The 14,696-nt window shown below is 32.0% G+C and overlaps 1 protein-coding gene and 1 non-coding gene across 4 annotated transcripts; both read right to left on the bottom strand.

The window, feature by feature from the left end:
• Window positions 1–36: 36 nt before the first annotated feature.
• Window positions 37–14,024, bottom strand: LOC144564238 (Small GTP-binding protein). 3 transcript variants are annotated; one of them, XM_078313817.1, is made up of 13 exons: window positions 14,014–14,024; window positions 6,355–6,701; window positions 5,184–5,907; window positions 4,324–4,480; window positions 3,906–3,960; window positions 3,586–3,653; window positions 3,370–3,474; window positions 2,983–3,054; window positions 2,766–2,879; window positions 1,755–1,895; window positions 1,545–1,604; window positions 1,123–1,297; window positions 37–260 (listed from the first exon to the last, which is right to left on the bottom strand). In XM_078313817.1, the coding sequence occupies exons 2-12, from the start codon at window positions 6,658–6,660 to the stop codon at window positions 1,123–1,125; spliced, it is 1,977 nt and encodes a 658-aa protein (XP_078169943.1). In that variant the 5' UTR covers window positions 6,661–6,701; window positions 14,014–14,024; the 3' UTR covers window positions 37–260. The 3 variants fall into 3 exon arrangements, with proteins under 3 accessions (XP_078169943.1, XP_078169944.1, XP_078169945.1); XM_078313818.1 differs by lacking the exon at window positions 14,014–14,024 and having other exon boundaries at window positions 5,184–5,903; window positions 6,355–6,678; XM_078313819.1 differs by lacking the exons at window positions 37–260; window positions 1,123–1,297; window positions 1,545–1,604; window positions 1,755–1,895; window positions 14,014–14,024 and adding an exon at window positions 2,282–2,450 and having other exon boundaries at window positions 6,355–6,727.
• On the bottom strand, window positions 11,432–11,511 carry TRNAL-UAG (transfer RNA leucine (anticodon UAG)). The gene has a single exon. It is a non-coding gene; the product is annotated as a tRNA-Leu (tRNA).
• Window positions 14,025–14,696: the final 672 nt, after the last annotated feature.

The raw sequence follows: 14,696 nt of genomic DNA, 5'->3' as shown, positions 1-14,696 counted from the left end.
AGCCTATATAGGATCCTACGATGAAAAACAAAGAACTGGATGAAATTTTATTACATGTCAAATGTACCAATTGAATATTTCTCAATGCAGTTAAAAAAACCTACTAATTGGTGAACATGTAGTATGAAAAAATAATATTAAAAAGAAGGCTCGCATGATCAATTTACATTGTCTCAGCTAGTCAAAATTGAAGCATGTATACTTCTCTGCTGGTTGCATCACGTCAAATAGCAATGCTAACTTATGTTACCTTTAGACTACTGAAATAGCAAAAGAAGATTCACAAAAGATGATGTCAGTACTGCTTAATTATACTCGTATGCTATAGTATGACATTTAATTGTGGAAGTAGAGTCACATACCCTCTTTAACAAATTACATGAAATAAGTGATGTGGAATAAATTCCATGAAGATGCATCATACATTTGCACTCTTAAAGAAGTAAAGACGTGAGGGGAAATAGGGTAGACTCGTTAATAAGAAGTTCAGTTGAGAGATATACATGTCAGTGTGAAATTTGTAAAACATGCACACACAAAGTGTGGGGTATTTTGCAAAATTATATCAATCCAAGTATTAACTATATATTTATAACTAACTACTGACAGTTTTTTTTTTTTTTTGTAACTAAATGCCCGACAGTTCTGGGTTGTTTGCAAATAACATCAGTAGCACTAAAAGTAACTCTCAGTAAGCAAACTATCAACCAACTACTATTTAACCTGATATCAGAACAAAGGTTCATATCTACAATCAACAAGTTCTTAAAGAATTTTGAATAGCAAACCAGCTGGCTCTTCACTGAGATGTCCTAAATACCCCTACTTGGAAAAACCATAATTATATTTTGTTAAAAGTTCCAGATTTTCACACTGATACACAAGAAGGCTAATACTGACTAACTCTCCCTCTTGAAAAAAATGAGAAGTAGAGCAGCCAAATATGTAGCATGGGGTACATGTAGCTCAAATGTTAACTATCATGAGGATATTTCTAATAATAGATGAAATAATTGTCATGAGCAGTCCGTGTTGCACAAAGGAAAGCTGCTTTGTTATAATTATTTCCTTTTACATCAATATTAGTGCTCATTGTTTTTATATCATAAAATAAAGACTAACCTATTTGACATTAGAGACTTTCATAAGCTCGTTAAACGCCTCTTGTGGTATGTCGACGGACCCCACACGCTTCATCCGCTTCTTCCCTTCCTTCTGCTTTTCTAGAAGCTTCTTTTTTCGGGTTATATCACCTCCATAGCATTTTGCCAGAACATTCTTTCTCATTGCAGACAAGCTGAGATGAAATTTCAATTGTTATACCAATAAGTAAACAAAAACAAAAACCCAAAACTCTAATCATGCCGTAGAGTATATTATTCAGAAAATGGTATAATGTAAGTAACATGGCATGTTAATAAACAAATGCCGCATGGAAGAGGTGTCATGTTCTTTGTCAGCGAACAAATTGTTACCCTACTAATAAAAATAAATGAAAAATAATCAATTCATAATTTTTTTTTTCTAATTTGAGGTATTCTTACGTTTCTCTTGCAATAATTTTAGAACCCACAGCAGCTTGAATAGTTATCTCAAACATCTGCCTGCATCAAGAGGCAAATAAAAAATAACAATCTAAACCATAATAAAGAAAAATATTTGAATGCAGAATGCTGGAAGGAACATAATACAAGAGAACAACAAATGCAATTATGTGGTATCACCGTTTATGTTAGCAATCACACAAAACTAACCTGTCAATGAATTTCTTTAATTTTGCAACTAATTCTCGGCCAATTCTCTGTGCCTTCAAATCATGAACAATAGTTGCCATTGCATCAACCGGCTGCCCATTTAGTAGTATATCTAGCTTTACCAAATCAGCTTTTTGATAGCTATCCAAATCAAGAGAAAATAATAAGAACAATTTCCAATCATTTTTCTAACTATGAAATGCAAAACTGAGGTGGAGAAAAGAACACAGGTGCTTTGCAAGACATAGGTCATAGTTGGCTACATTACATTAAAAGCTAATGATTTAAAGTGTTCTCAAGAAAAACCCAGTTAGTGAAACGACTAAATTGCCCATAACCAACAGAACAAACTCTTCGCAGGTAGTTCATAACTGAAAAACCCAATATTTAGATTACTTCACTTGGTCTTAGTCTCTTAGAGCAACTACAAACTAGGATAATAATGTCAGGTTAGGCATTGTTTCTGTATTAAAAAAAAGGGTTCAATTGCCTCCAATTTTCATGCCTTCACTTTATAATCTTTAAAACTAAAATTCTAAAACTAAAATAACAAAATAAACCATTAGATGTGATCTACATTATATATATACACACAAAAAAAAATGGAGGGTTTAATTGGCTTTGTTCTGTTGGGGATCAATAGCTTGAAATATCAACATCCAGAATTGTCCACATCAGTAGATTTTACAAAGATGTCTATAAAAACATAGCCAAAATGTGCATAATTGTCAATTTAATGTGCAGGTACAAGAACCATATATGTCACATCTTACGGTTTTATTTGAATCTGTGTTTAAGATTATAAACTATACTTCTAAAAAGTGAAAGCACAATGGAGTCATTTGAACCCTCCTCTAAAGAAGTTTTCATTTGCAATTTTCCATACATCTCAAAAACTTGTTGCATTTTAATTGGAAGAAAGAGAGTTTTGAGTGTAAATTATAAAATACAATAGCTGAGAATTATTTTAAAGAAGTTGCCTGAGCAACTAGGAAAGAAAAAGAGGCTTACTCCGAATCCTCATAATCAAAGGTTGCATATCCCGATGTTATACTTTTTAATTCATTATAGAAATCAACTATAATTTCTCTTAATGGCAACTTATACTTCATAAGCGCCCTCTGGCTGCAAACACAGAACAAGTATTATAAAAATGCACCTCATATACACGCCTTCCAAAAATAATACCCATCAATACCAAAAAGTGATGTTCCTTTGAAAGTATTACCTATCGATGAAAGAATACTCAATCTGCTCTCCTCTTCTCTCTGAGCAAAGAGTTATCACAGGACCCACATACCTTAATATAAAAGAGCAAATTGTCAGCCTAAAGTACATTGGATTTATAATTTGCTAGTGAAAGCAATCATAAACTAAATAGTGTGTACAACAAACCACTCAAAGCACTCTAATTCTAACACAAACACAGAATTGGAAATAACCCAACATTTTTTTGGTTACTTGAAAACAACAACCTTACCTAACTTCTTAAAGTAAAAAGGTCTCCATATAATATAAATTTTGCTTATTTGGTGTTTATCTGAAATAGAAAAATGAAAGGTCCATAACAGCTGATGATGTGATGATAAATGAGAAGAAGAAGAAGAGAGCTTACTCACTAGGAATAATAATAGTTGCAATAACGGTTGGTTCCCAACAAGTTGTTACTCTTTTTCCTGGATTTGATGCCAGTGTTGCCGGATTAGATAATTCCACTTTGCTACATTAAACAAAAGGAATGAACCCATAAATGAATAACTAAATGAATTTGACTACGAACAGTGACCAGCTAATATCACTAAGCAAAGCAAGTTTTAGATGAAGACCATACCTTCCATCTGAATACTCAAAAATGTAAGGTACAGTTGGTACTGTTGATATGACATTAGCTCCGTATTCCTAATATAATTAAAGAAAAAGGTAAAGTCTGATTAACTAAAAAGGGTACTGGAGTACTTAAACAAGTGAGCCCTTCTATTTCATTATGATATGCATATTTTTACAATCCCTTTTAAAAGTCATCCAGTAGCACAGAACTCGTCTTACTACCATGCAGCAACATTTTGAGGTTGTCCAAGAAAATAAGAACCCCATCAAGGTGCAAATGAAAATGACAAATAAATATCTACGAATGAAACAAGCAATAATTACTTGCTCAAGACGCTGATGGAAGACATCCATATGAAGTAAACCTAGAAAGCCACATCTGTCAATAAGAAATCACACTGTCAGATAATCCTCGAGTTCCATGATGTAAACCCTAATCCTTGAAGAGTTTAAAAAAAGAAAGAACGAGAAATGATTACCACAAGAACATGGTTAAAACATTAATATTAACAGTACCTGAATCCTCTTTTGATTTGGATATTATGTTTGTGCTGTTATGCTAACTTTCTGTGTGGCTATGGTTTAGTTGTTTGTTTTCTGAATCCCACTGTATGTTGTGTGGGGATAGATGTTGTTTCATTTTGCTGACAGTTTATAACTTACTGCTTTGTATTTATTAATGTTTCTAGAATCAGTGGCACACCAATGCCAGTTTTCTCAAAAAAAAAAAAAAAAATAGTACCTGAATCCCATGCCAAGTGCAGTACTAGTCTCTTTTGATACACACACACTGGCATCATTACATGTTAGCTTCTCTATCGCATGGTTTAGTGAATCAAAATCAGAACCATCAGCTGGGTACAGACCAGAGAACACCATGTGCTTTGCTGGTTTAAAACCTGAATCAGAAATTCACACATTTATAATTTTCTTTAGTGTGCGTGTGACAATATATATTTAATTGTGCTAGAGTACTTGTGTTTTTCACTATTTGTTTTGGTAACTTATGTGTTTCTATGCTGGTGTGTTAAGTGTATTTCTTGAGTGTGAGCATCTGCTCATACCAAGTGTATCCATATTTCTGGATAACACCATTACTTTTTTGCATGTGTGAGAGAGTGTATGAGTTTGTTGTCTCTAACTTAGTCTGTTAGTACTTTTTTTAGTTGTTTATGTGAGTAAGCATCACTCTGTCAGTCTGCCTTAATCAGTGTGCTTGCATAAGATTGCATGTCTGTAATTCTTAGTGTCTTGTGTGTGCAGGCATTGTACATGTGCTGGAGTGATGTGTGCGCCTTAAGTGTGTATATATCGAGTGCTTCCTGCTTTTCACATGTCTGTGTATCTGAGAGTGCATGTGAGTATGGGTGTACCTTAAGAATCTAAACATGCATTCATGTTGCTGTGCGAGCATGTGAGTGTATTGTGCATATGTGTGTGAGAGAGCATATACAAGTCAAATAAGATACAACATTATCTTTATGTTTGACCGAACATGGTGTGTACCAACTGGTATGCACTTGACTAGAAAATGATGAATACCAACTGGTATGCACTTGCATACCAGTGACTCTGCTGATTGATAGAAGAAAAATTACATACCTGGTAGTGGCTCAACAGTACTCTTCACATGAAAAAGTGTGTCACCAATCCTTGCTTCCTTGGTCGATCGCATGCCACTAACAACATACCCGACCTGACCCGTATATAACACTCCTGTTGATTTCAATTCCGGGTTCATTACACCCGCATCCAATATCTCATAACTCATGCCTGTAGCAGACGACTCAATCTTCTCCCCCTTTCTTAGTCTTCCATCCACAACTGCCACGTGGCATATTACCCCCTTGTACTCATCATAGTATGAATCCAGAAGCAACATCCTTAATGGGTGGTCAGGTTTCCCATTCGGGCCTGGTAACCGCTCCACAACAGCAGGTAAAACATTCTCGAGCCCCAAACCAGTTTTAGCAGAGGTAAGAAGTGCCCCTGATGGGTCGAGGTCGAAGAGTGATTTCAGCTGGGCCTTCACACGTTCTGGGTCAGCTGTTGGTTGATCAATTTTATTGATAACGGGTATGATTGAAAGACCCGATTCGAAGGCTAGGTAGAAATTTGCTACTGTCTGTGCCTGTACACCTTGGGCTGCATCTACCACTAATAAGGCGCCTTGGCATGCAGCCAGGGACCGGGATACTTCGTAGCTGAAGTCTACGTGGCCTGGTGTGTCAATGAGGTTTAATAAGTAGTTGCTATTGGTGGGTTCGTGCCTGTAGAACATGGAGGCCGTTTGTGCTTTTACTGTAATGCCCCTTTCCCTCTCTACCTGCGGAACCCTAGGTCAGATCTTGTAGATTATAATTTTTGCTATAGAATAGAACAGTTAAGAATCTTTTAATTTTCCATAACAGTAGGATGCAAATATGGTAATGGGCTGAGATTTGGTATGAAGAAGCATAGTATTGATATTCTTTTGCATCAAATTCAATGTTGTGAAGGGTTATTTGAGCAATTGATCCCAAATAATTTCTCTGGAGACTGTTTTCTGACAAGTTTATCCATTTAATTCTACAACATCAGTCATTTGGATACACTTCTCCTAAAGTTTGGTCCATTTTATACTTTCAGATAGCCACAATTAGTGTAGAAATTCATGCCTTTCCAGCTAAAACATTAGCAGATAATTACCAAAACCAAACCTAAGTTTTTTCACCTTATTACAATAAATGACAAGAACTAAGAATGCTTGGTGGTAAAAAAAAACGTAGATTACCTGCAACTTGTCGAGGTACTGAGGTTGACCAAGCCCCTTTTTGATAGTTCCAGTAAGCTCAAGCAACCTGTCAGCAAGTGTTGACTTTCCATGGTCAACATGAGCAATGATCGAGAAGTTTCGTATCTTATCTGGTGGGTACTCACTCAGATCGAATCCTCCAATCCCGTCTCGCCGTTCACCATGACGCACATTGGAACACATGAAGCGCTGACACACGGGGAGATTAGGATCAAGACCCGAGAGGGGTGGGATTAGAGAGGTCTTAGAGCGGCGCGAGGCCGCTCGGAGGAGAGAAGATGCCATGGAGAGTGTTAGAGCCGCAGGTTTGGAAGAAGGGTTTTAGGCTTTTTAAATGAGTCCTTTGAGCTCTAAATAATTGTCTCGGTCCATGAGACAATTTGGGTTGGAGCAGGATTTTTTTTTTTTTTTTTTCATATATTCATAGTAGTATACACTTATGTAGAGTAGTCAGTAGAACTTGGATGTTTGTAGGTTTACTAATTCATATTTTTCAGATTGAGTCTAAATAATAAAATTAGAAAGCGTCTAATTGTCCACAGATTTTTGTCCACCATTTGTCCACAGCTTTGACTTGCGCGAATACTGTAAAATTACTTCTACATGTTGTATAATTATACAATATATCACATAAAATATATCAGTTAATCACAAAACATCCAGCAACTATTTGAAGTGGTCCCATGATAGTTACGAAAAGATTGCAACTTGCACAACAGGAGAAAAGAAATGTACTTTCAAACTATACTTTTAGAAATTGCAGTTATAGGAAGTTATTGGCAGTTAGAGTTAGTTATTAGCGGTTATTAGCGGTTATTGGCAGTTAGAGTTAGTTATTAGCGTCCGCACTGGGTTGAATCTTGTATACTGTAAAATTGAACCTTGTATACTATAAAAATTGAATCTTGTATACAGTAAAATTTTCAATTGAATATTGTATACTGTAAAATTTTCAATTGAATCTTGTGTATTGTAAAATTGAATCTTGTATACTGTAAAATTTCTAAATCTAAACCATAAAATAATATCATGTATACTGTAAGATAAAATGTAAAAAAATGCTACATTTCAGCTTAAACTACAACCTGCAAAGAATCATGTATACTGTAAAATTTCTAAATCTATACATACATCCATCATCTGTTCAACAAAAATCTGTTCACCACACACAAAATCTGTTCACCACAGACAACATCTGTTTACCACACACAAAATCTGTTCATCACAGACAACATCTGTTCAACACAAACCACAAATATTGAGCACAACATTCATCTACAGGTTTAAAAAAGTGTGTGCTTCTTCAACCGAATAGAAATCATCACCAAGTCTAGGAGGGCTTACTAAAGAACTATCAGCTAAATCAGATCCTCCTGATCCATTATCTATAAAATCAAGAACTTCATCTACAGGTGCATTCAAATCCAATCTCCCAATGTTTGACTCTGCTGATTCTTCAATTCCTACATCTCCCACAATATCGGGTTCGGCAATTAAATCGATTTCTACAACCCTAATTTCTGTAACACTATTCACGCTAGAATTTTCACTTGCCAAATCTTCATTCAAATCAAAAGCCATTGGGACAAAACTGTAAAAATCAATACTAAAGAATGTTAGATACAAAAAATATATATATATAATGATGTACATCAAAATGTATTCATAACACTGTATTTGTATATCTTATATACTGTAAATTACTTAATGTAAAATGTAACATACACATATCATAACAAATAATACAAAGTGCATATAAAAACATTACTTATATACTATAAAATTTGTCACCTATACCATAAATCAAACCCATTTATAACATAAAATGATATACATAACATTTAAAAAATAACAACATATATCATATAAAATTGACTTGCGCCAATCCTGTAAAATTCCTAATTCAAAGCTGTAACTTATGTAAAACAATCTAATAATAATTCTCAAACATAAAGAAAAAGTGTCATTTCACTTGCACTAATTCTGTAAAATTCATCATTCAATGCTGTAAATTAAATAACAAATCTTATAAAAAAGGTCATTCAAATTTTCAAACATCAAGGAACTTTCATAACAGATTGCAAAATGCACAATTTAGCAAAACTAACAGTACAATATGAAAACATTTCAATATGCACCAATACTGTAAAATTCATCATTCAATGCTGTAACTTAAATAACAAATCTTACAAAAAACGTACTTTACATTTTCAAACATCCAGAAACTTTCATAACAGTTCGATATCCTGTAAAATGAGACATATATATTGTAATTCATATATATATATATATATATATATGTACTGTAAAAAACAGAGAATACAAAATCATACAAAATTACAACATATGAATAATATTCAGATAAAAATTCAGTCAAAATGATAAATCTGTTACTGCATACAATGAAAAAAATAAATTCAACAGAAAAATTTACTAGATTTGAATATCGTCATCTTCTATTCGATTGAAATACACTCTTCCATCGCGATCATGTTTAAACAACGAGATCAAGTCAGTAATCTAAAAAAAAAATCGTCATTGCGAACGAAAAATGAATGATAGAAGCAAAATACTGTAAAATCACAAGATGCATAGTGTAAAACTACAAAGTGAATACTATAAAATAAACCGATTATGCTCCAGATCGTCTCGCTCTTATCTCTCTTCTCCAGATCGTCTCGCTCTCATCTCTCTCCACCAGATTGCTCCTCCAGATCGCCTCTCTTAGATCGTCTCTCTCCATTAGAATCTAAGAGAGATGTTTGAGAAGTCCGTCGAAGAGAAGAAAGCGCCACCGAGTAGTCGTACGCTCGTACTCCGTCGCTGCCGCCCGTTTGCCGCTGCTGGGACCTTGCTTGAAAGGGATCAATGTCATCTGATTGCATCAAGCGCTTGAGAAACTTGAGAGGAGAGAGGTCCATCGATCAGAAAGAGAGATCAGAAAGAGAGAAAGAAAGAGAGATCAGAAAGAGAGAAAGAGAGATCAGAACTTTTATTTTTGTGAAGAGAGAAAGAGAGATCGGAAAGAGAGAAAAAATGAGATATTTAAAAGAGATGGAGCGGCTGGAGAAAGAAGATTGGACCGGAGACAGTTGAAGTCAGTTACACTGAAAATGGATAACGCTGTGGACAAACGGTGGACAAAACATGATGGACAAGAATCTTTTCTCTTTATTTAATGTGTTTATTTTTCATTATTTTTTGTTACTGACTTTATATAAAATTAATTTTGAAAATTATTAGATTTTGTATGTAAAGCATTCACTGTGAAATTAATCAGTTTTAATTTTTAACGATTTGATTTGTTATTTAAAGTCAATTAATAGATCCAACGTTTTAACTTTATTCCACATAACTATGTAGTATATATTTCATTTGATTTGATGTAAAATTAAGAATTCGTGTTGAAAATTACTAACTAATTCAAATTCAAAAATTAACATTTAATTTAGTATCAAAAGTGAGAGATCGTAAATTTGAAATATAAATAAGAAATCATTTATGAACAATTAAAAAAAAGTTAATTGACTAGATTTCCATCATTTTCTATCTAAAAAAAATTCAAACTCCAATAAATGTGAATTCTACAAAAACTCAATTATTATTAAATATCTTATGTGAGGAGAAGTAGGGTGTTCCTAAGTTTACCAATTCTCTTTGTGAACTCAACTCTAAAACCTATCAGATTGACTTTAAATGACAAATTCGAACCATTGAAATCCATTTTACCTTACGAGTGATGTGTCTACTTGCAAAAAATTGAAATTTTGAATTAATTTAGTATAGGGCGAATTTCACGTATACCCCTCAAAAACCTCAAAATTACGCAAACCTCAAAAATATAGTTATTATATCTAATTGAGTTTAAACGAATTAACTGAATAAACTCAAACTCAAACCGTTAAAAGTTTCATCCCGATTTTTGTTTCAATAATTAAAAAAAATCAAAATATGCCCTCGATTTTTTTTTTAAAGTGTCATATCCATTAAGATTCCTGACAGTTCTTATTCTTACAGAGCCGTCTGGCGATTCTGGATTTTTTTTAAAAAAAAAATCTCAAAAATAAAATACTAATCTATATTTTTGATAAAACATTAAACTAAATCTCAACATTATCTTTTTTTTCTTAATAACATCATACCTCTAGATCTGAATACTAAAAATGCTAAAACTAAATTTCAAAATGAAAACATTTACATAAATAACATTTGAACTAAAATAATGAAAATACAACAACAAAAAAAACTCTAGATCTAATACTTCATGCATTTAAATGAACAATGATCACATATTATTAGTTACATGAATAACATTCTAACTAAAAAAATAAAAATTCTACATATGAGACTTTATACATTTGTATGAACAATGCTTAAGAAAAAGTAGTACAAAATAAATAACTTGATAAAAGAGTACAAAATTGAAAGCAATAATTAATCAGAAACTTCAACTCAAGTTTTGAGACTCTTCCCTTTATTTTTGAAGCTGAAAAATGCGATTATGGCTATTGGAGATAATTATCATAGATCTCTTCGCAAGTTTTTCGAAAAGTGATCATATGCTGAAATTGAACACTTGAGCATCGAGATACGCCGATTTGAATTTTTTTTATCAGAAATCATCTTCTCGTTAAAAATATCGTCTCTCTTGTATTTGTCCTCACCTTATAAATTAAAATTGCAGCATAGATGTCTTGTCTTAGGTTCTAATGTGTTCTTTTTTCGGGAATAAAAAATTACGACGCTTATCTTTTCAGCACTAAATTACAGAAACAAATAATAAAAAAATAGGGTTCGGTCATTCATCAATGTTACGATCCGTGCATGAAAAAACCCACCGATTAAATTTGAAATAACAGGGTCTAGGGGTTTAGAGTTTAGGGTTACGATTCGTGCATGAAAAACCCACCGATTAAATTTGAAATAACAGGGTCCTACTCTTCTTTTTGAAGAGCTAGAAGAGCAAAAAGAGCAGCAGAATGACATCTCAAAAATAATAGCAAGGAACCATAGCCTCACAAAAAGATAAAGGGGAAACAAAGGACGAAAAATAAAATGACAGCTGTGGGATTTGAACCCACGCCCTTTCGGACCAGAGCCTAAATCTGGCGCCTTAGACCACTCGGCCAAACTGTCGCTTTATGATATAATTTCCCTATATTATTTTATTATCGTTGAAATTACAAGATATTGGGAAGGGACAAGGGGTCCAAATAAATGGACTGATATCCAAATTTTAAACTACTGAAGTGAACTTAGTATACATTTAAGTTTATCAAGGTAGTCGACTAGTCCATGGTTTTAATTCCAAAATATGTTATAGGTCGGCTAAAAATAATTATTTTAAACCGTTAAGTCGGCATACTCATCACTCATTTACATTTTAAATTTATAAAACTTTGAATTCATTAAGTATAATATTAAATAGTCAAAAAGATAAAATTTATAAGTTATTTTGATGCATTTTTTTTTTCATTTTTTATTGCATCTAAATAAATTTTGAAATAATTAAATTTAGCATATAAACTCTATATTCATGCAGTAAATTTATTTCATGGTTTGAATTCGTTGATTTAATAATTTTTTAAGTTGATTCACCAGTCATATTAATAATTTTAAGTTCATACTAACATCTGGATCTCTTGTATTGTACGCATAATAAGGTGGAAAAGTTAGTTTATTTTATTATGCGATTGCGGACGAAAAAGAGTCAAAAGGAGAGAACTGGTTTATTTTGTTATTTTAATTTTGAGAAAACCACGGCATGCAAAATTATTCTAAAATTAAAATTTCAGGAATGGAAATATTTTAAAATTAATGTGAAGAAAATTGCTAATTTTTTGATATGATAAATAAATTCAAATTTTACAATTGTAGGAAATGAAAGGGCTCTAATTTACAAATCCAACCTTTTTGAATAAATTAAAAAAAAAGGAAAATCGATTTGGTAATTTGGAACATGGTGTGTGCCCCTCTAACTTGTTAGTTGGAGATGATTCTATAATATCCACCCACAAATTGTTTTGTTACTATTGTTGGCTATCTATTTTTTAAGACAACAAAACTAATATTGTTAGCATATTTATAAGGCTAAAAAAATAAAGATCAAGCATAATATAAATTCAATCATAAGAAAATTAAGAGAAAAATAAGACTATGAGAGAGACAATGACAACATTTTGTTGCCCAAGTATTAAATTGCTAGCTAATATTAATGTTAGTTGTATATATAATACTTATTTTTTTGGAAAATTTAGTGGAGAGATATAATACTAGAATGTTGTTTTTATTTTGTTTTGTTAAATTTATCAGTTTTTACCATTTAAAACTTGTAAAAACTTGTAATATTCATATGAGAGAAAATATATTTTATAATGTATGGATCTTTAGTTGTACTTATTATTTAATTTATGATAAACTAATTTATTAGTTCCCATCGATGTCTTAACTTTAGTTACTATACAATTTTGCATTTAACTAGATTTAGAGGTGGTAAAAACAAGATGGACCTACCAACGGATTAACTATATGATATCAAAAGCATTCGAAATATATATGTGAAGTTTCACACACAGTGTTACTCATACATGCAAAAAATGTGGCGAGCATTAGGATTTGATTTTTTTTTCTGTTTCATTTCATGTGTAAGCAATGATGATGCGCTTCATTGCTATAAAATTAAGGCCCATAACGAAACCATACCATAACGAGTTTGACTAGTATAATATTAGTGTCATTTTAGCCTATATAACACCAACTTTAAAATCTATCAAATCGACTTCGAATGACTAATCCAAACCGTTCAAACTGATTTACATTATGAGCGATGCGTTTACATACAAATTTTTTATATTTTCGAATTATTTTAGTATCAAATCAAGCAGTAATATTGAAAAATTAATGTATTAAAATTAACTTAAAAACTCACACATTTGACCGCTTGACTTAATACTAAATAAATTCAAAAAATTATAAATTTTGCATGTAAATGCACAACTAATGAAGTAGATCGGTTTCAACGGTTTAAATTCACCGTTTGAAATCGATTTGATAGGTTTTAAATATTGTGTTATATAGGTTGAAATGATATTGATGTTATACTAGCGAAACTCTGCCATAACATATCAGTTTGGGATATATATTAATGCCACAATGGCTCAATTAGAAATTGAACAGGGACTAGATTGAATGGTTTTGTGACTGTCCGATCACAGATTGCTCGATCATAAATTTACAAAACTAATTTTCTCAAATTTTAGTAATTAATTTATAGAACTACGTCTCTTTTTAAAATTTGGATGGTAGATATTTAGGTGCCTCTAAATTTATAATTCTCGGTATTCACAAATGAAATTAATAACGTGACGTACTTTGTGAGACGAGTCCGGTAACGATTGCAAACCCTCTCTATTTTACTAAATTCAAACCTAATTAAATCTGCTACCCACAAGTCGATGACATTTTTATGTACAGAACTAACTTTAGGGAAACAAAAATGATCTCTCCATATATATAATAATCCATTCAAAATATAAGTGAATTACAATCGAGTTAACTTGATAATTGGAACAAAGGGGTTTTAAATCAAGTAAAAAATAATTTAGGAAATGAAAAAATTTGGGGGAATTTCATGTTTACTCCTAAAAAACTTGGAAATTACGTATTTCACCCCCTAAAATTCATAATATCATATTTACCCTTGTAAACTTCAAAAACTCACAAATTTACCCGTTTTAATGTATTTTAAATTCATGAATTACCCATTTTACCCTTCAATAAAAATAAAAATAAAAATACGTAGCATGTTTTAGAAAAATGTTAGTCTTCTAATTGGACAATTTATGAGGGCAGATGGATAATTTCTATACTTATGATAATTACACAGTGACATTTAGGTATATGCTTGTGTAAGTGTTGGAAGTAGAGAAATTAATGATTCATTTGTTCTTGGAAACCGACCAATTAGAAGACTGTCATTTTCTGAAATATGTTACTAGTTTTTATGTTTTAAATGAATGATAAGATGAGTACTTCATATGTATAAAATGAGTTTTAATAGAAAAGACAATAAAATAGATAAATTTGTGAATTTTTTAAGTTTAGAAGAGTAAATATGATATTATGAATTTTAGAGGAGGAAATATGTAATTCCTAATATTTGAGGGATATACATGAAATTTCCCCAAAAAAATTTGTAGGCATCTTTTGGACTTAATATATTGTCCTTGTATTAAATTTATGTAACTCAAATGTCATTCGATATTCCATCAAGAATGTTAAATAAAAAGAAGGGCAATATTTCAAATCTGAACTTTAAAAGT

This window comes from Carex rostrata, chromosome 13 (assembly GCF_964058835.1).
Source record: "Carex rostrata chromosome 13, lpCarRost1.2, whole genome shotgun sequence".
NCBI classification, from domain to species: Eukaryota; Viridiplantae; Streptophyta; class Magnoliopsida; order Poales; family Cyperaceae; genus Carex; species Carex rostrata.
The sequence above is the reverse complement of the archived record's forward strand: the minus strand, read 5'-3'. Positions and strand labels throughout refer to the sequence as shown.